Source organism: Rhopilema esculentum, chromosome 16 (assembly GCF_057945365.1).
Source record: "Rhopilema esculentum isolate cy_ngs chromosome 16, ASM5794536v1, whole genome shotgun sequence".
In the NCBI taxonomy this organism is placed as follows: Eukaryota; Metazoa; Cnidaria; class Scyphozoa; order Rhizostomeae; family Rhizostomatidae; genus Rhopilema; species Rhopilema esculentum.
This window is the reverse complement of record NC_142830.1, coordinates 1,449,299-1,471,805: the sequence shown is the minus strand read 5'-3', so window position 1 is coordinate 1,471,805 and position 22,507 is coordinate 1,449,299. Positions and strand designations below refer to the sequence as shown.

Genomic DNA, 22,507 nt, shown 5'->3' with positions numbered 1-22,507 from the left:
AATTTATTAATAAAAAATCTATAAGCGTCAACGGCAGGGTATCTTACTTTTAGTGATAAATTATGCAAGAAATAGGTGCTATATTCCCCACATACATTAGTATCATCGTCTTGAGTTTGATGGTCAAAGTATCGAGTAGTTTTATCTGTTTTAAATATTTTAGCATCCATCCTTGCTTGTTTCAAGTTTTCTGGATTCAGATATTTAACTGCAGCTCTAATATTGAAATCGTAAATCATTATCTTAAATCATATTTCATATAACGACATTTCGCATTGAAAAGGCGAATAGAATATTTCTTTGCTTCGTCTTCTTCACTTGCAGTGTCGCAAATTATATAAAATTCTTTAGCATTACATCGCAGTATGATTTGTAATATGTCGAAATTTCCTCCGGTTGGATTGAGTAAGTAATTGTTTACACACCAACTGTTCTCTCTTTCCACAACCATCATTAATCCATCCAATGTGCTCGTTACGTAGCCGTCCGCAACAGCATCTAGGAGATATATAACTATGCAATTAGAACAGTGTAGGGGGAGAAATCGTCAAAAACATACATATAGAAGTTATTCTCTTAACAATTATTATCATGCTTCTATATAGGCCTTTATGTGAAAGAATATTTCAAAGTGCATGAGGCAATTCCTGAAAATGATGAGACCGAGCAATGATAGACTTTAAAGTTTCCATTAGATTACTGTTGTTGGGCTTTGTTCATAGAGTTTTGATAAAATACCAAGTAACAATGCAAAAATACGAAAATTCTAAAAATATTTTTTCTGGTCTAATGAACTCCATCAACAGCTTTTTGGAGCAAATCATAATTTATAACTCGCATGATTTTCACCAAAATCACTCCGTAGTAATAAATGTAGAATGGCAAAAACACAGGTCGTAAGGAGAAATTTGAGCCTAGCTAAAATGCTGTTAAAAGAGACAAGATGTAAGTAGAATGTAATGGCAAAACAACTAGGATCAGCCAGTCATAGGGTAAGAAAATAAGAGCAGCGTTCAGTACAGTGGCGGAGTAACCAATACAATGGCCGGGGTCTAAGATGTTTTAGGGCCAACTTCCGCCAATAAAATAAATATTCTATTATAACAAAGCATCAACGTCATTAACCTATAATGCAAAAACTTGAAGGAAAAGTTTAGATGTGCGAAAACTACAAATCAAGATAAAGTTACAGAAATGTTAAACAGTAAGTTTGCGCCAGAACATGCCTTATATTGACCCAATCGAGTCGGACCCCAATCGAGTCGGACCCCAATCGAGTCGGACCCCAATCGAGTCGGACCCCAATCGAGTCGGACCCCAATCGAGTCGGACCCCAATCGAGTCGGACCCTAATCGTGTCGGACCCCAATCGAGTCAGACCCCAATCGGGTCGGATTCTAATCGAGTCGGACCCCAAGCGAGTCGGACTCCAATCGAGTCGGACCCCAATCGAGTCGGACCTATACTTGATCGCAAGTAGCTCTTTATGCGTTTCATAACACCTAAAGACCTCTCAATGCTGCATATCGTCATCATTAGAGACAGAAGTTGGCATAGAATTCGAAAGTATGATTTGATACATAGTTTTTTCGATACATTTCTGGCTTACTAAGCCATGCAAAGTCCTAGAACTTAGGCGGGTGTTTTTCTGGACAGTTCTTCTGGTCATTAGAAGTGACCAGGGCACGGTAAATGATGACATATTCGTGTTTGCAAATCGCACAAAGATCTGTAACTATGCTGATGATACCACAATCTTTGCGTGCCATCCGGATCTTGATACTATTACCAAACAATTAGAAGAAGACAGCTCTGTGATAGTTAAATGGTTTTCTGAAAACTTTTTAATACTGAATGATGACAAATGCCACCTAATGATGTTTGGAGAAAAAAAACTGAAGCAACAGTCACAATTGGAAATTCAAAAATTAATGAAAGTGATTACAAAAAACTGTTAGGTGTGGCTTTTGATGAAAAATTAAGTTTCAAAAAACATGTTGAAGATTTGCATAAAAAGGCCAACCAAAAGCTTCATGCGCTTGTTCGCTTGTCTAATGACATTGATCCTATCAAATCAGAAATTCTAATGAATTCTTTCATCAGGTCGCGGATGTTTCACGATAGAGCAACTAATGCAAAGTTAAATCGCATTCACGAAAGAGCACTGCGACTGGTATGCACAGATAGTGAATCAGAGCTAGCCGAGTTGAAGAAAAAATTTGGAACTATTCATCAGCGCAATCTGCAACTGGTAATGATTGAAATATTAAAAACAAAAAACAATCTAAATTTAACATTTATGAAAAACGTTTTTACTGAGAGAGATATTCAATACAATCTGAGAAGTGAAAATCATTTGCAGTTGCCAAAGGTGAAGACAACATCATACGGGATAAAGAATATTCAGTACAGAGGTCACCATTTTTGGTCCTCATTACCAAAAAAAATTAAAGATTCCAACACACTAGTCGAGTTTAAACGAAAAATGAAAATTATGGCATGGATATTATCTTAGTGCGTGGCCTTTGACTGAGAATACCAAAAAAATTATAGCTTCAGAATTAAAGGGCCGGTTTGGTCCGGGCAGGAGACTTAGGCCAACCATGTACTTAAGATGAAGAAGAAGATCTCTTAAAATGAAGTTGAAATATTTGAGGCTAAATATTGATAAAAAACAATGAAATGAAAGAAAATATTGGAATAATATTTGCGAACATCATGATTACATTATGAACAACTGCATTTCAGAGCCTGGTAGTGAATTATTGGTTTGGTTCTTGATAACAACGATTATTTGTTTGCCTATTATTGTTGTTAATGCAGAACTCAATTTCATTGATTTAAACCTGAATTCTTGCTTTAGAAATCACACAATCCTCACACTTTTCTCTTGACTTACCTACAAAGAGTCTTTTTTGGGTCATAGAAAGTGTGATTTTTAGGGTAGTTATAGCCATTTCTATCCACCAATTTTGCATTGAGTTAGCGCGTAATGCAATTAAGTTAACTCAGGGCATTGCCCAAACCTCACCGAATTGTACAGCAGTTGGTAACTCTTTCTGGATTCAACCATTATCAATAAGTATTGTAAGTTCTCGAGCTAGCCTCTTTTGGGATTCATTTAGGTAGTGTTGTAAATAGACAGTCAATTTGAGTGGCGTTTTAAAAATATCGCATAAATTGAGAAAAGAGGAAGGAGATCGAGTGTTGAGGCCGGTTTCCACTTGAGCAAAAGCTTCAGCGAACGCTCGGCGAATTCGCTGAAGAATTCGCTGAAGTGGAAAGCGGCCTTTGGAAATGGAAGTTGTTCAGGAAACGAAACATTCAGTCCTTTGTTTTGGAAGCAATGCCGTCTTAGGCAATCAGTGTCACGGGGTCATGGCACATGCGCATTATTAACAGCATTCGCAAAGCTGTTCTGTCTATGACCACACAACTCTTTAACTTCCTGCCAGGGCTTCCAGTGATAATGCGCATGTGCAATGACCCTGAAACGGGGGCCAGATGGTCTGGAATGCGGGAATGGTTCATGTCTGGACCAAATAATCCTTGTAGACATTTGATACGAGTGATCCCACAAGGGAAGAAGTCCTTCCGTCTACAGAAAAGATTAAGAAAGGGCGAATAGTTATCTGATTTGGTAAATTTTATCAAGCATTTCTCTCTATGTAACACTTCTTTGAATGGAATGGCAAACGTAGAGCCAAAGTAACAGAATTGTCTTTGCAGAACGTAAACGTTATGGCGAACTCAGAAAACGGAGGAAATATCGCATCAAACGAAAGCGTGCTACTGGACGTTCTGAAGAGAAAGGACACCAATGGACAGTTTGAGGTATCTTATTACTTCACCAAAATGATTTCACCAATACGACGCCTTGTTGTGATATGTATAAAAGCATTTCCTCTTCAGGGTACCAGAAATGAAGGAAGAAGAACGAAATAGGGCCAGGGCCAGATTAGGGCTACTAGGGGCCCCATGCCAAACATATTTAGCGGGGCCTCAAGGAGTGGCTGATCCGGCCCTGAATAGGGCCTATACAAACAGTTTGGGACAAAAACCCAAGTGCATTATCAGTCAAGCAGCAAGTTTTCTAGGCTCAGGCACGTAAGTAGTATCTTAAGCATGTGGGGGGGGGGGAGGGGTACAAAACTTTGAAAGTACTTTTTCACAAGAAAGGCGCTTGATGGAAGAAAGTTTACTTTTGAAACTGGACTCCTTTAGTGTAAGAGAATAAAAGGGCACTTTCTAGGGCGCATTTTAATTTTCTGCATTATAATGGGACACGTGTCCCCATCTCCCCCGTTTCCGACGGGCCTGCCCTGGGTAGCAGAGTTTATATTATTTAGTCACAGAAATATAGTTAGAAACTACCATTGTCAACGCAGCTGTCTACAATATTATATTCCTGGACTCATGAGGCTCTGAAACGTTTGCTTCCTCATATCCTATTTTGTTCAAGCATAACTACAGAAATTTGCCTACAACTCAACATGTAAATACAGTGTTCTTAGAACTTTGTTGCTGTGTTCTTAGAACTTTGTTAAACATCCTGTATTCGATACACCCTATCAAATTTCAACATAGTCTCCCTTTTGTTACCTTTGTTTCTGCCTGTTGAAGCCGAAGTTCAATCGCTTTTCAGGCACTTGGATTCAGGACCGTCTTAAGCGGGAGGGCTAAAGGAGGGAGGGGAGCAGTAAATATCAAGCTGTACTATATTTTCTTTATAACAGTGTACTGAATGGTAAGCAATACAATGGGCAACCCCCTCCCAATATGAATTTCGTTCCGGTGGCACTGAGATTGAATATGCGCCAATGTCCCGTGTACATTTCCCCGTTTATGGTATTCTCTCTAATGAACGCCGCCCACTGATAAACGCCTCATTTTTTAACGCCGCTCTTTCAACCAAACATATGTAATAAAAGCCGTCCTCTTTTAAACGCCGCATATTGGAAAGCGTCGTTCATTAGAAAACAGACCAAACAAGAAATAATGAACTGTTTATATGCTTACTATTGGATGACTAAAAAAGTTTTTGTGTCATTGGGACGATGACTCTGACGGAGACAGTGACACTGACAATCCTTGTCATTTCCATCATACATTTTTCATGCAATCTTTATTGCGTGTTATTTGGGAAAAGAAAGCATTGTTTAAAGTCTGATTTTACCTTACTTATCGCACTTTCTTATGATTTTCCATTGGAAACACAGTTTTCATTTTGTATTAAAGGCCACCCTCTGATAAACGCTGCATCAAAAGTCGGATTTTGTAATAAACGCCGCGGCGTTCTTTAATGCGGTATTCAATCTAAGCGGTATGGTAGTCGTGGTTGTGTGAACCAATTAGATGAATCTTTCCACAGGATATGGTACATCTTTCGGTGTTAATCATTAATTTCTCAATTTCTTAATCAATAACTATTAAGACACCAGTAAATAGTATCGTTATTTGTTAGAAAATATTGATTTTTGCAAATAAAAACATTTTCTTTAGAATACTCAGATGGAGGAATGGTACCAACGTACATTCTCTATGAAGCAGTGTGCATATTTCATTACCAAAGACGATTCGCAGAAGCAAAGGTATATATCTTGTCCTGTTTAATCAAGTCTCTGTTAAACTCGTTGTACTTTTAATCATGTAGCACCACTATATATTTACTCATTTGTTTAATGTGATTTTTTAAGAGCTACCCATAAGTGATGGTCCGGGAGGGGTTGTTTCGGGTAACTACTTCCAACTTCTATCTAGCAATGGCCAGCCCTTTTTTTGTAAAACCAGATAGAAGTTCGATTAGTTGGAACAAGATGAATGGAAGAAAAAGGTCATGTCTAGTAATTATTTGTATTTGAACAATAACACTGTTGAACGGAGGTTGCATCTAAATTATATGAAATCGGGGTGTGTCTGTCCAATTGAAAGCACATGGTTGGCCTAAGTCTCCTGCCTGGATCAAACCGGCCCTTTAATTTTGAGGCTATAATTTTTTTTGGTAATCTCAGTCAAAGGCCACGCACTAAGGTAGCATCTATGTAATTTGCAAAAAAAGTCAGCAAAAAAATTTTCTTGCAAAAATTAATTCCCTTGAAACGTGCATAGGTGATAAACTCCAAAAAGAAGTAAACTTTATCCTTTATATCTATGATATATCAAATATAAAATTAAGTCTTTTTGCTCCATCCCCTCTTTTTGATAAAGTATGTTAAGGAAAGTGTCATTTCAATACACCAATTCGACTTACGACCTCGTTTTGGAAATTTCTCCAAACTTAATTATACGACTTTTTTAAGCGCAGATTTGGTTTTATCGCCATAATTTTAGGCGGGATACCTTTTTTCATATTGTTTCAGCTTGTATTTTAGATTTTACGGAGAAATGAAGTTTGAAAACTTGTAAGGGATTTGACCGCAAAAATCGTTCCGGGGGAAACTTTACCCCCCTAGTCGCCAATCACGGTCAAATCCCTTATAAAGTTTTCATCTTTGTGTCGTCATAAAATCAATATCGTGAGCAATATGATAATGAAAACTTACAATAAGACTAAAATCATTGCTCTCAATCTGAATCTGAGGTCAAAAATTTTACACAAAAAAATTTTGAAGAATTTTTCAAAACGAGGCCGTAAGCCAAATTGGTGTATACGAATCAACTTTCTATAAAAATTTGAAAGAAATCAGCTTTCAAGAAAATTGGGACGATAAAAACATTTCAATGCATCAGTTTTTAAACGGTCAAGTTGAACTTAAATGTTCTCTGTTTTAATCCCTACGATTTGGATTTTTGCGAATCGGTCCATTCATAGAAGCTATGGTCCATCAGAAAACTTAATGTCGTGTTAAGGCATCAAACATATTTTGTCGGTAATGAAATGGTTGGTTGTATTCTTTTACTGTGCCCTGGTCACTTGTAACGACCAGAAGAACTGACCAGTAAAATACCCGCCTAAGTTCTAGGACTTTGCATGCCTTAGTAAGCCAGAAATGTATCGAAAAAACTATGTATCAAATCATACTTTCGAATTCTATGCCAACTTCTGTCTCTAATGATGACGATATGCAGCATTGAGAGGTCTTTAGGTGTTATGAAACGCATAAAGAACTACTTGCGATCAAGTATAGGTCCGACTCGATTGGGGTCCGACTCGATTGGAGTCCGACTCGATTGGGGTCTGACTCGATTGGGGTCCGACTCGATTGGGGTCCGACTCGATTGGGGTCCGACTCGATTGGAGTCCGAATCGATTGAGGTCCGACTCGATTGTAGTCCGACTCGATTGGAGTCCGACTCGATTGGGGTCCGACACGATTGGTCCGACTCGATTGGGGTCCGACTCGATTGGGTCAATATAAGGCATGTTCTGGCGCAAACTTGCTGTTTTAAATTTCTGTAACTTTATTTTATCTTGATTTGTAATTTTCGCACATCTAAACTTGTTGCTTCAAGTTTTTGCATTATAGGTTTATGACGTCAATGCTTTGTTAAAATAGAATATTTATTTTATTGGCAGAAGTTGGCCCTAAAACATCTTAGACCCCGGCCATTGTATTGGTTACTCCGCCACTGTACTGAACGCTGCTCTTATTTTCTTACCCTATGACTGGCTGATCCTAGTTGTTTTGCCATTACATTCTACTTACATCTTGTCTCTTTTAACAACATTTTAGCTAGGCTCAAATTTCTCCTTACGACCTGTGTTTTTGCCATTCTACTTTTATTACTACGGAGTGATTTTGGTGAAAATCATGCGAGTTATAAATTATGATTTGCTCCAAAAAGCTGTTGATGGAGTTCATTAGACCAGAAAAAATATTTTTAGAATTTTCGTATTTTTGCATTGTTACTTGGTATTTTATCAAAACTCTATGAACAAAGCCCAACAACTGTAATGTGATGGGAAATTTGAAGTCTATTATTGCTCGGTCTCATCATTTTGAGGAATTCCCTTATGCACTTTGAAATATTCTTTCACATAAACGCCTATATAGAAGCATGATAATAATTGTTAAGAGAATAACTTCTATATGTATGTTTTTGACGATTTTTCCCCCTCCCCTGTTATAATTGCATAGCTATATATCTTTCAGATGCTGTTGCGGACGTCTACGTTACGAGCACATTGAATGGATCGATGGTGGTTTTGGAAATGAATGGTCTGCCATAAGACATGTGAAGGAAAGCCCAACTAATGCTTTTGGCCAGGTCAGCTTTAGTCCGAAGCAGCATAATGCTTCCCTTGGAGCAGAGGTGGGGCCTATTTTTCTTTAGATAAAACATGAAGTTTATATTAAGTATGATGCTTTACATACGATCAAGCCCGCCGCTACCTATTGTAATTCCTACGTCTTGAATTATAGAGAACTGGCGACTCTCCTCACTCTGGGGGGAAGTTTGGTCATGCCAGGGGCTCGAACCACTGACCCTTCGGTCTGTAGTCAGCGCCTCTAACAACTGAGCCATATTCGCACCAGCATATCAATACCAGCACATCAATACCAAACGTTGTTCATATACGTTTATTTCCAAACTTTTCATAAATATGATTTGTTTAAATTTTTGTCAATTCAGCTACTTTGTAAGCTGTTATGATTTATTACTGCAAATTTACAAAAAGATCAATGATATGTGTTCAATTTGTTTCAGGAAAATAAACATTTGTAAAACAAAGTAATGACCACATGTATGATAACTCTTATCATGTTCTTATACATTTTATATTTATAAATGTTTGTTTGCAGTACGTTCGGTTATCCGATTCAACAAATGTTGAAGCTATATGGAATATGATGAAGAATTTTTGGTCATTGAAGGAACCTAAATTGATACTCTCAATTATCGGAGGAAATTCAAGTACTGACATTGACTTAGTCATCAAGCAGTCACTGGAAAATGGTCTTGCAAAGGTGACGAACTTCTGAATAAGGTCGATTTTAGTGAAGAATAGCTAGTTGCGATTTTAGTGAAGAAAGGTCGATTTTTTATCTGAAGTTGCGCTTAAAGTCGTCTTAAAGAATAGCTAGATGATTGGAAGAAGCGGGCTGTTCACTAGCGCCAGTTTAAATATCAAATTTCTGCCATTTCGAATTGAAACATTTCTCTAGAAGACGACTAGGTGTCAATAATATGTGCTTTTGAATCCCTTTGCGCATTAAAAAGTTAAATGCGGATGTAGGTCACCAGCCCTGTCGCTTAATTAACCAGAAATGCAACTAGCTTTAAACAGTCCCATTTTTGCCGCTTCGAATTGAATTAAAAAACTGCCTGGTCAATGGATTTTACGAAGCCTCACTTTGTGCAAAGCCAGTATTTTTCTTGCCATTCTCAAAATCTGCGTATTCTTCAACAAAATCTTTGATACCGGAGTTGAGCAAAAGCTCCAAATTTGATTGTCTCAATTTGATGTTGAAAAATAACAAATGAGTTTCTGCTACATCGTATAGGAAATATGACGTTTCTGCTGTGGGTTTTGCCAGCAAAACAGCAGCTGTACATGTAGCCTCATGCGGTTACAGATGTAGCTCTGCAGGCGAAAATCTGTTCGTTGATTTTCTATATTATTTTTTCAAGCATCCCTCATTCTCTTGAAAATGTATTTAACATTTTAAAACAGATAATTGCGATGACAGACATCTGGCTATTTACTTCTGCAACCAAAACAGAAATTACGAAACTGGCAGGCAAAGTGTTTCAAGAAAACTATCGCAGAGATAGATCGACAAAAAATGCTTGCATAGGAATTGCTCCGTGGGGATGCATTGCAGAAAGAGAGCAGCTGACTTCTGAAGATTTTATTGTAAGTTTATCAGGCAGTTTCTGTAAATGTAACGTTGATAACTTTGTTGTTTTGTTTTATCTTTTATGTTATTTGCCTCGTTTTGATAGCAGCCTCGTTTGTCAGCTGCTTGATTATGTTGGTAAGCACCGGGGAGAATTGTAGTGCACATGCACTAAAAATCACAGGATGCTAAGGTCTTTTTAAGCTGTCGATAAAGAAATACAGAAACAAATTTAGGCTGGTGATAACTAGGTACTCTTTAACTTGAACCAAGACATTGAAATGTTGAAAAGTTTCTGCATTTTTTATCTGTTATCGTTTTTTGTTACAATAAGAAACCTTTGCGCTACAAGCCTTACGCAAATCAACTGATGTCAAATGAGCGATGAACAGCAAAGTCAGGTGACTCTGACACAGTTCAAATGGACCAATAAAACAAAGTTATTTTTTACAAACCCGTTCTTTACACACATATTATTTCAATAAAGATAAATACAACGTATTTACTCTTAGTTGGGAAAAATATTTGCATGGAGATGCCACCGATCAATTTTAAAATATGCACGACATATGGTAACATTTTAGATAATCTTAAACTTTCTTGCAAAGCAGACATATCATTGAGTGCAGAGCCATTAAGCCACACTATTTATTTACCGCTGCAAATTTTGCTAAAATCGATCGCTACGAGGATAAATTTACAAATCTCTATAATTTTTTTGCATTATTTACCAATAGCTATTGAAATTTCAACTGTTTGTGAAAATTTAATGCAATTTTGGGCAATGACGCAAACCAGTTTTGATGCAAATCGGTTCGGGCGGTATGTTCGGGTGTTGATATCGTGAGAGCTCGTGTTGTTTTTGACCGTGACAAATTTTTTGCGCTTCTTGCTTTTCAATTTTTTTGCATATTTTGAAAGCAGCAGTTTTTGTGCACCTTAATGATATTGGCAACTTAATGATAGCTTTTTTCCTACATTGTGATAAAACATAATTTCTTGACGCTGTTCATTCGCTAATTCTTTTGTTACTATCTTGAGAAAAAACCCTTAAAAAGTTTTTGCACCTCTAGAAAAACATTTTTAGAAAGAAACCACTTATACCAGTCGAAAGCCGAAGAAAAACTGTGCTTACCCTATTTCCCTATCCAATGTGGCCAAGCTTTATTTTTGAGATACAGCTCCTTGAAAAATTACCTTGTTTGTTGCATCATTGCATCGTTATAGGCCAGAGATGTTGCCTTTTCAGCTTGAAGCAATAAGTAGTTGAAGCTGTTAGTTTCCCAAACATATAATGACTGGTGTTAAAAAATTAATAGTTCTTGCTTCTGTTGATGTACTGAAGATTCTTTTTGTTTTGAACGTAAAGCAAAGCAATGCATTTTATTTGTAGATATAATCTTATATTTCTTATCTAGTCTCTACGCGTCGCAGCGCAGCAACACACTGCACGTGATAATTGACCGCCATTTTTGGTTATTACAATTCTCTCCCGTGCTATGATGGTAGCTTTGTTAATGTTCTGTACGATTATTAAATTATTATTTATAAATTATAAATTATTAAAGTCATTCATAAACTTAATTGAAGTCAATTTATACAAACTGTTTTATTCCTGTCCTCCTTGTTTCAATGTAAAGTTGAGCCATCTGCATATGCTTTTTAGCAAGATGTTCTTTATGCTCCTTCGAGTAACATGTTGGAGGAGAAAACAATTTTGGAAGGGCATCACACGCAGTTCTTGCTGGTTGACAATGGGACGATTAATCAATTTGGAACAGAACGGAAACTAAGAGCGAAACTAGAGCAGTTCCTCAACTGTCCTGGTATTATCAGATAAATATTATTTGACGTAAATATCCAACGCTCAAAGTTTGCCTTTAAGTTAATCTTTACAAGAGTGTTGGGTTATAAGCCTAGATTTGTCGAATCTTTCCTATTTACAAAATTATTCCAAACCATAATCTTTGATAAAGACTGTAGTTGTATAAATATTTGTCATTCTTTGACGTATCTGACTACTTAAAGATTTTATGACTGCTTTTAAAATCCCTACCGCTTCTACTGCTTCCACTGTTTGTTGATCTTGTTGACAAAATTATATGCGACTTTCTTGGAACTTCATTTCAACAAAAGTATATAGGCAGCAGCATTTGTGACACTTGAAATAAAGAAACAATTAACGCGATGTGCAATACATTAAAATCACGAACTGAATAAGACCCGGCAAAGATACGTGATAAGGAAATGTAAAAGTTTATAACTTGCAGAGTCAAAGCTTGGAGATACTTTAAAATTAAAGGGGAATCGTCCAGGCTTCTATATTCAGATTAAAAAGAAGATCGAATGTATAATATATCTTGCCTGTTTGCTTTAAAGCTGATTCGAAATCGATACCATGTGTAAACTTACTCGTCCATGGTGGATACAATGCCTGTATGCAGATGAAAGAGAATCTTGCCCGCCATCCAGTGATACCGACCGTTATTTTAAAGTATAGTGGAGGCTTAGCAGATATTCTTGTTGATGCCTTAGATGCTCACAAAGAAGAAGGAAAAACCGGGTAATGTTTATAAAGGAAGTTATACAATCTGTTATTGTGAAAGCATTTACGGTTTTTGTTGCGATAAGTTTAAATTTTATCCCATGATTTAAATACATTTTGATGAAATCTGATATTTTCCTTTTTTATTAGCCACAAGCTCTTAAACCACATTGCTGCATCATCTGCAAATTCGTTTGCGCATGTCAGTCCTGAGAAGCTTCATACGCTCAGGGGAGTAATAAAAAAAATTGTTGAGGAGCACAACGCTCAGGTATGGGTTGGAAAGATTTTTACTTCAAGTTATTCTACAAACAATCAGGCAGTTCCTGACTAAATTCGCTTCGATTTGTTTTCAAGAACATTACGTTTCCACGGCTGTGAGCCAGAGACAGATTATCCAACTAGTAGTTTTAAGGATGGTCATTACACATCTTGGCATTAGTGTCTAAAGTGTGATTGAAATTTATTTCTTACAAAGCGTAAAGACTGTATCACATCTACTTTAAACCCAAGAGCAGTTCCGCTCTGAAATACATTAATTCAGCTTATGGCCTCGTTTTGGAAATTTCTCCAAACGAATTCTTTAGGCTCAGATTTTTTAACATCATAATTTTAGGCTGGATACATTTTGCCATATTGTTTGTGCTTGCTCAACCCCTACTCTCTAATCACAGTCAAGTCCCTGATAAAATCTTTTTGTTCATATTGTCATTAAATCAATATCGCGGGCAATAGAATAATAAAAATTTCCAATTAGACTGAAATCCTTGCCCTCAATCCGAATCTGAGGTAAAAATTTTGTTCAAAAAAATTTGAAGAATTTTTCAAAATGAGGCCGTAAGTTGATTTGATGTGCTCTATAATATTGTTCTTAATAAATGCCGTATTATGATTTGTCTAAACGGCCTTTCTTTCTGTTTATTTTATGTTAACATAACTTTTAGGTCATTATATGTGATCCAAAAGGAGATCCATATGGACTTCATCATGCTATAGTCGAAGCTTGTAAAAGTAGGTTTAATTTTGTTTCATTTTTCAAAAATATAAGTCAGATATACCTGCTATACAAGATAGGGTTTTTTGTCTATAAATTGGAAAATTTAGATTTTATGTCGTCTTCAGAGTTTGCCCCTGTCGCTGATTTCCTGTCAGATTCATTTGTTGGACAATATTCTTGCTAGTTTGTTTCATTTTTTTCAGTTAAGTTTCCACTTTTCTGTTTGTCTAATTGTAAGAATCATCATCATCATCATCATCATCATCATCATCATCATCATCAAAGGCGTAGGCCTAGTGGCCCTTGGCACCTCTCACAATGGCAGCCCATTTGAGGCGATCTTGAGCATGCCTTGAGCTTGATCATGGAAGTTGCTAGTAGAAGACCAGTGTCTTTTCTAACCTGGTCTTGCCATTGTAAGAATGGAGAAATAAATTTGTTGGCAAGCATTTTGTTTGCACGCAAATAAGAAATTTTTATCTTGATAGAACTTATTTTATCCTGAATATTGAGACGTATTTTGAAGCAGGTAATATTATTCAATAAATATCTTTCAAGGTTCGTCACCGGCTAGAGATATTGGATTTAAAAAACTTCAGTTAGCCATTCAACTTGGAGAAATCGAGACGGCAATGCTCAATATACAATCAAGTGGAAAAGATGTAAGTCAGTAAAATTTTGTAGTTTTAAAGCTGTAGCCAAGGCTAAAATTGAGATAGGACAAAGTTCAAAAGACGAAGTAGTGTCAGTCAAATTACAAAGCCAATGACAAAGTAGCCAAGTCCGAAAACCAAAGTCAGATAGCTATGTTCAAAAGACGAAGTCACGGTTAAAATATACTTTATGCTGAATTATTTTAGCAGCTGTTCTATTCATTCAACTTGGCTTTACATTAAGTGAGTAGGCCACAAACAGTACACACGTAAAACCTCGCAGCTATAAAGTCCTTCGACGGGACATGGCCAACAAAACAGATAGAGCACTACGCAAATATATCGAGTAGCTCTTTATTCATGTAAAGCCAGGATTATGATTTTGATGGATGCTGTTTTCATGTTTTATAATGGTTAATTTGTAAATTTGATTTGTAGGCATGTATATAAGAAAACAGAGGCCTTTGAATTCTTTTGAAATTTGTATAGAGTCAGACTGTAAATGGGCCAAAATTATGACAGGGAATCATTGCTTCTTTAGTATAATTTCTTTGAAATTCCCCATTTTTTAGAAGTGACTGAAAGTTCTTATCCCTAGGCAGGTTATTTGGAGGGATTACTTTATAAGTCAATAAAGACGGGAAAAGGCACGTTTGTTGAATTTTTGCTAAATTATGGAGTGAGCTTGGAAAAATTCTTCAGCAATGAGAAAAACTATCTTCAGAAGTTATACAAAAAGGTATGCTTTCAAATATCGAATTTCAAACAACGTAATTTTTCAAAACCTATTTTAAATCTGTTTTAATTATTAACTCTTTATCTACTCCTGGTTCATCAAAATATACCTATACAACATTTTATATATATCTACTTCTTAATAAGTTTTTATTCTTGTTTTTTTTTCATTTCAGAGATGCTTACACGGGGGTTTTTTGAGAACTTTGTTAAGCAATAATGAAATAAAACAGGTATTAATTTGTCAAACAGATACAAAAAACACAATAAACTCTTTCATAGCAAACTGTTATACTACTGACAAATCTTTTAAGCCTTGACATTTTTAATTACATTTTAAGCATTTTAATAGATTGAAATATCAATATTTATGAACTACGCTTGAAATGAATTTTTAAAAACCTGGGACGATTTTTAATCGGCCCTTTTTAATTTCTGTTTACTTAAACGTATTGAATCTTTAGGATTCGAAATAGGTTCTGGAATCTACCTATTATGAAAACTATATTGTTCAAATCCTTTGCTTCTTGGCCGAGATTTGATTATAGCTTTTTCAATTTAATGCACTGTTGCTACTAGTATCATATCCTTGCCTGCTTTGTGACATACCATGACAGGTATCATTAAAGAATCTGTTCTTCTTTTATTCGAAGAAAAGTTATTGTGCGATTCATTTCTAAGACTGCACCCCAGTTAACAAAGTACAGTTACGTCTCTGTAGATGCTTCGTCGATCCTCTTTTTTATTTGCTTTGGATAATGTTAGATTTAAAGCAAATCGAGCTCGATTTCATAATGATTTTCATCTTTCTAGGTAGAAAATTCAAGAAAATTTGATATGAGAATTCTTGATAAACTGTTGTACAAATTGATGCAAGGGGATTATACAAACTGCTTTATTGAGAGGGTAAGAAGAAATTCTTATTGTTTATTTACAAAGTATTCAAATTTAGCATATAGTGTGTTAATCTCACAGTTAGCGTTATGGTATATTAAGTTAAAGCTTCCAGTTGAAATCTTTTTTCAGCAATAGTTACTTACTTGATTTTATTTTAAACAAATTTTTCAGGTTTTTACCTGATTTTAATGTTTAGGTCAGTCTTGAAAATGAAGAAGAGGTGGGAATGTCACCCTCTCAACAGTTAATGATTTGGGCAGCATTGAACAAAATGCATGGGATGGTTGAATGCTTTTGGAAGTTCGAAACCGATAAGGCACTCGAAAATGCACTTGTGCTGTTTCGCATTTACAAGAGATTGGCAACAGAAGATGCTTTGGACGAGATTGACTGCGAGGAATTGAAAAAAATGTCAGAGTGAGTAGGCCATTTGCTTGCTGTTGTAATAAAGCTTGATGTAGAAACTAACGTATGAATTAAAGGAAATTAACGTGTGACAATGAATTTCAATTACATAAAACATAGTAAAATTTCTACTTGATGTGAAAGTGAAATGCCTAGTCAGTTCCAAAGAAACCTGTAGTAGTTATAATTTTGTCAGGAAATTAAGGTTCACTTTTCTTCTTCCATCAGCGGTCTGCATAACGTCTTCTTAAGCATTTAATATGCGAATCCTCACTAAGTTCTATGTCGATGAGAGTTTTGAGGGCCCTTTGTAACATAGAGACAACAAAATAATGTGCTGTTAACTTGTGCTCCAAAAAAGAAACTTTTCCCAGTGTAAATGAGAAATTCGGAAAGTGCATGTGCAGAACCCTTTTTGCTAGCATTGGTTTTGCATTTCACTTGAAATTGATCTTAGAGCTTCAAATAAAGCTTTAGAAAACATTTTTGTTCTTGTAGGACCTACGAAAAGAGAGCAGTCGAGTTGCTATCATTTTTCTACAAACAAAACTGCAAATCAACTTTAGATGTTGTGAAATCTCGCATTCCACTATGGGGTTTTAATAATATGGTCACGCTTGCTGCAAATGGTGTTTCACGTAATTTTGTTGCCCATTTGTGCTGCCAAATCTATTTAGAAGACGTTTGGCTTGGAAAGGTGAGTTTATGGTTTGTTGTTTTTCCTAGCAAAATGTTGATTTGGTTAAACGTAGACATTTGACTTGGTTTGTTCCTTCTGGCAAGTTTGAGATGTTCCTCGTATCCAACAGCTTTAACAAATAATTTGTTGAGAATGATGCCTCTACCTTTTCTTTTCTTGCTGTTTCTTAGCAACTATTTGTGACTAACTTTAGAAAATAAACTTTTCAAATAAGAAAACATTTTTTCAAACAATCTTGTGGTGGTACAAAAATTGAAAATGGCTTTGGAAAAAAGCAAACATTTGAGTAAACAAAAGCTTTTCGTCTGACACTCTTCAGACTTAAAACGTCAGAACATAGATAGAAAACTCTACGCTAGGAGATATATATTCCCAGTTGTGGTGAAATATATATATCCAAATATTTATCTAAACATTTTTTCCTAGTCAGACTTTACTGAATCCACTATCTTTCTTCCGTTGATAATGTGATCTGTGCCCTGCCTTAAGACCATGTAAGAACTTTGCTTTGGATAAGAGCCTTTTAATAATGGTCTCAAAAGATCTTGTCCATTTTTAAAACAATGAAGTCTTGAACTGGAGACAGTGTCTATTCCACATAATCAGCAAAATAGCACGTTGTAAAAGAAAAAATCATCGTGTCATGTTTTTGCATAGGGTAGGCGACCTTTTTCTTTGATTGAGGTTATGAAAGTTTCGATTATGCTTGAGGTTAATAAAAACAATGCCTCTCCTTCTAAAGAGTAGTAAATCATTTTTGACAATATGCATGTGAAAGTTCGTACCAAAATTGAAAAAAAGTTCACATCTCAGTCAGGTACTTTTCTATTCAACAAAATTTCAATCAATGCAGTGTGAAAGAAATACGGTTAAATCAACACTGGCTCAGTTGAAACTTCAAAGCAGGCATAGACCGGCCCAGTCACATGCTGGAGTGGCTGCAGATCGAGAGGAGAAGTATCGCCCTACAGATAACAAAGACGAAACTGATGAAGTCAAGATTCCAAGGCACAAACGTTGGGGACAAAATATAGTTGATTTCTTTCGTTTCTTTGTCTTCGTCCCCAAAGGCAAGCTTTTCCTTCACGAGGTATGTGTTTGAGAAATATGTTTATGAACAGTCTGAGTGATATTGCATTTAATCGCACAACAGACTGTTGATATTGAAGCAACTTTATGCCTACAAGAGAGGCTAATATGCATTCTCGTTTAAAGGCATTCTTCAAAAGACTTTCTTATTCAGCTCTTTTAACAGAGAAACGTTGCCGTAGATATATTGCTGGTCCAAATGTTCTATCGAGTTGTTTATTTGAATTGTTCATTATCACTTGTCCAAGCTTGATTTTAAAGAATTGTTGAGTATATAGGATCAAATATCGCATTCTTCATCACACGTTTTTTCTTGATTAACTGATTTAAAATTTTCTTCTTCTAGTTCATTTTTACACTCTTCCTTGTACTGTTTGCCTACAATGTTCTTGTGAAGAAAGGCCAATATCACAACCCATTTCGGTATATTGTCTTCACGATAGTAACGTCATTGGCAATCGACGAAATTCGTGAGGTAAGTCTGTCTAACACAGCAGATAAAGACAACACATGACCTAAATCGGCAGATATTCACAATTTTCAAGTTAAATTGTGTTTGAAGTGAAAGTATAATGATACTTTGCTTCTCATCATCCCACCCTATGACAGGTCTACAAATTGCTCCAAAACGTTAATTATTGTAACCCCAATTAAGTAGTATGATCGCTCTTTTCAGATTGCAGAGATAAGAAAAAGAAGCGTTTGGCTGAAACTACGAGATTGGTTTAAAAGCGTTTGGAATAAACTCGATGCTTTGGCAATAACACTGTTCTACGTGGGATTTGCATTTGGTTTCTATGATTTCAAAACTGCAGAAAGGACCATCATGGCAATTGATCTCGTTATTTGGGTCGTCAAGTTCGCTCAGTTTTATCGGATGTTCTACACTCTTGGACCATACCTCATCATGATTTACAGAATGGTATGACGCTGCTAACATTTAATTCAAACCAATACTGCTTTTTAATGAGTCTAAACAACTCATTCAAGCATTTGATGAAATAAAGTTGAACATTTAAGCATCATATTTCTTTCATTCTGAGCCGATACCTTATTTACAATTAATTTAATTTTTCCAATTGATATTTTCACCTTTTCCTCAGTTTTTAAGTTCGTTCTCAATCTTTTATTCTCAATTCGAAGACATAGAATCATCACCCTCTCACGATTATAGATGTTTCACATGATCGGCTTTGTACTGGTGCTCGTGATTGCTGTCATTGCATACGGGATTTTCATGCACACACTACTGTTTCCTGAGGTTGACATTTCCTGGGAAATCCTATTTCAGCTCCTGTTTCGGCCATATCTACTGGTGTTTGGAGAACTCGGGATCAATAGTTATTCACGTGGGTAACACTTATATTCGCTTCACACCTAGGCAATCGACTTCTAAAAATTCTTTTTCATTTTTGACACATTCATTGCTTATGTTCCTTGATCTATCAATGTTTCAATTATGTTTCAATGTTTATTTTTGCAACTCATTGATCTAAGTTACTTTTCATTTTTTTCATTAACTCTAATTTGCTCAAGATTTTTGGTAATATAACATTTAGGCAATAGGTCTTGACATCTATGTTTTGGCTGGGTATTTTGATTTCTTCTGTTATCCTTTGCCTTCCGTGGGATCGTTTTTCATGTGACTCCACTTGTGTCCATTCCTTCTGGACTCTGTTCCGATTTGGATACCCTGTCTTCTGATAAGTGCATTGCATTTACAGTTTGCGTCAATCAAGTTAATCACCAATTTTAATTTTAATTTCTTTTGTACCCATAAGTATCAAACAATTCAACAGTGTACGGGACAAAGAAGATCAGCAAATCAACTGAAATCATCGTTGTTATTGGCATGTGTGTTTACTTGCTAATGGCCAATGTGCTGTTATTAAACATGCTCATAGCTGTTTTCAAGTAAGAAATGTTTTTAAACTTGCATTGTTTAATCTGATTGTTTAGTGGAGATTGCATATAATAACTATGTTACAGGTCATTTTAAAATACAATATTGTCTTTATGTTGATACTTTTTGAACGTCGTCCATTGTTAAAAGCTATTTCTTATTTGTATGCTCTCAACCTTTTTTATTATGAAAGGCCAACTCTATTCTGCCGTGCATGAGAGTTTTTTGTATTTGTTTATTACAGCAATATCTATGAAGATATAAAAGAGAACTCTGGAAGTATGACAAATACGACATGATTATGGAGTTCAAGAACAAGCCAGCACTACCCATGCCATTATCGATATTTACAAACATTCCAAGGATTCTCTTTCATTTGTGCAAAAATGAGGCCAACAGATCTTACGTACAGGAAGGAAAAGGTTTTCAGAACATTACTTTATTAGCAAATAAATATCTACTCCTATTACATTTTATGTAGTTATAACTTTTACAAACAGAAAGGTTTTCTTGTCTATTATACTCTTCTTATGTGTCTTCACAGTTGCGAAGTAAAGAATTATTTTTAGAGTTTTATTAGACCCATCATCTTTTTTTTAACATGTTTTTCAAATTAATGTTGTTTAATTTTTTGCATGGTTCACTTTTCATTTTGGGTGAGATACAGACTGTTCTCCATTTCATTACACTAATTATTTATTCATTTTTAATTTATTTAGATCAAATTTTGGACATGAAAGATTTTCAAAATCGTTGCTCTAGAGGTTTTCTTAGAGAGCCGGAAAAAATTTCAGATCTTAGAGAAAGTATGACTTCGTTGTTTGAAAGGTAAATACATCAAAATTTAAGGCTTTTAATAAATTTTGAGTCGTATTTGACAGATTTTGTACGTTTTATAATTTCTTCTAAAGCTATATTGAAGAGGAGCTATTTTTTTGCAATTTTTTTATGAGTCATTTTTTCTTTTGTCATCTTCTTTAAAAAGTTTCCAATTATGGGCAATAATGATAGAAAAGCCAAAGAAAGAGGCCAGGAAAGCTATTGTAATATTCCATATAATATCAATTAACCTATGGTACGATAAATGTTTGCATCGATATTTAAAAACTGTTTGGAGCAAGTTTGACGAGAAAGGACGAAAACTGATTTAGAGAAAGTTTTATAAGAATAGCACCTAAATTTATTTTTTAGTTCAGCAGATATATTTGGTTTCTAATTTAGTTGATGTTCGTTTCTCAATTTGTTTCAGGATGGATAATCTTTCAAAAACTCTTGCAGAGCTTGACGAAAGAACAGAAAAGTCATTTTCTTTTATTACAAAAGCCCTGAAGAAAATCGCAGGCTGACCTTTTTCAAGCATGAACTGTCAACTTTTTAATGATTTTTATTAGATTAATATTTTGATACGGTCTAAAGGTTTATAAGGATATTCTAGCAGTTAGGTTGACATTATTAATCATTGTATTGAAATCGTCAAAATTTTGCCAATCAACTTAATATTTAGTCCATTAACATTAAAATTTATTTCCGAAAAGTTATTAATTTCATGAATGCGAACAGTCTGTCTGGTAAGCAAAAAAAGAACTAAGGAAATGTTTAAGATCTGTGATTTTCCATTATTCTTTGTTGCACATAAGAAACTCAGGTACTCTAATTTTTCTAACCATTGAAACGCATAATATTTTGCTAGATTTTGAATAGTTGGATGAGAAAAGTGGGTGGCTTGATTTCAATCTCCAGAGAGGGTTCATAAAAATGGGGATAAAGTTTTAAAGCAAGGAGATAAGTGATAAAATCTCCTAGACATAATCAGGCACAATTTGAACATTTTTGGTTCAAGACAAAATGACTGGTTTGGTTAGGTCATCGATCTTTCGTACAAAAGAATATGATCTCCTTGGCGAGTAGCAACTATTGGTATGAATATAGCTGCAAAGCTAGTTAATGGTATGAATGTAGCTTCAAGCTAATTAAAGCAAATCATTTATTAAAATGAATATCGAAATTATCTTATTCCTCCTACTTACTCCTCCTAGATACTGCTACCTAAGTTTTTTCTTTTTTGTAACACTTTTTTGTAACATTATGTATATGTGTAGTGTCCAGCATTTTTCTACAGCATTAACAAAGAACTATAATACAAAAATATGATTAGTTTACGGGTATCTTCAAAGTTGTTTGTTGCATCACTTTTTTATACTGGCTTAAGACGTTATTGGAATATTGCTATTAATTCTAATTAATAACTACTAAAGATGTAGGCGTAAGTGTAAAAGATTACAAGGGGGATCAACAATCCTTAGTCCAGGTCATCATAATTTTCACCAGGCATTAATTTAAGGAATTTTCATCACTGCACAAAACAGCGTAAATCGCCGATTTTCGAGGCCAAATAGGGTGTGGATAGGGATGTGGCTAAGTTTTGACTGAACCTCTTTTTGATGGAACAAAAAGGTTTTATTTTAGTTTGGTTTCAGTGTAATTCAGCCTAACTACAGCTAATACTGATTATGTATACATCTTACCAGAAAAATCCTTTGCAACAACCTATGCTGTTTCAATTTGGAAAATTTTCTGCAACTACTGACAGAATTATATAAAAACACATTTGAAGGTATTGACAATTTAAATATTCAAGATGCCACACCAGTATTTATGCAAATCTATTAGGATTTCGACTCGGATGAAATTGAAATCTTGTAATTATTATGCCCAAAACAGGTGTGTTTGAGTTTTCTAAAAACAATAATTGCTGAAATTCCAAAGCTAAATTTTTTATTGGTGGATTTTTATCTTTTTCT

General features: G+C 35.3%; 1 protein-coding gene across 4 annotated transcripts; it reads left to right on the top strand.

The window, feature by feature from the left end:
- Positions 1-3,484: 3,484 nt before the first annotated feature.
- Positions 3,485-22,265, top strand: LOC135682143 (transient receptor potential cation channel subfamily M member 3). Of its 4 annotated transcripts, none has more exons than XM_065196890.2 (23): positions 3,487-3,834; positions 5,503-5,591; positions 8,094-8,253; positions 8,745-8,909; positions 9,617-9,799; positions 11,449-11,608; positions 12,162-12,345; positions 12,478-12,598; positions 13,272-13,338; positions 13,883-13,986; positions 14,576-14,716; positions 14,889-14,945; positions 15,526-15,618; positions 15,806-16,026; positions 16,513-16,711; positions 17,568-17,804; positions 18,150-18,278; positions 18,480-18,725; positions 18,978-19,152; positions 19,585-19,717; positions 19,951-20,128; positions 20,426-20,534; positions 20,956-22,262. In XM_065196890.2, the coding sequence occupies exons 1-21, from the start codon at positions 3,742-3,744 to the stop codon at positions 20,003-20,005; spliced, it is 3,012 nt and encodes a 1,003-aa protein (XP_065052962.2). In that variant the 5' UTR covers positions 3,487-3,741; the 3' UTR covers positions 20,006-20,128; positions 20,426-20,534; positions 20,956-22,262. The 4 variants fall into 4 exon arrangements, with proteins under 4 accessions (XP_065052966.2, XP_065052962.2, XP_065052964.2 ...); XM_065196893.2 differs by lacking the exon at positions 3,487-3,834 and adding an exon at positions 3,852-4,107 and having other exon boundaries at positions 20,956-22,264; XM_065196894.2 differs by lacking the exon at positions 18,150-18,278 and having other exon boundaries at positions 3,485-3,834; positions 20,956-22,265.
- The last annotated feature ends 242 nt before the right edge of the window (positions 22,266-22,507 follow it).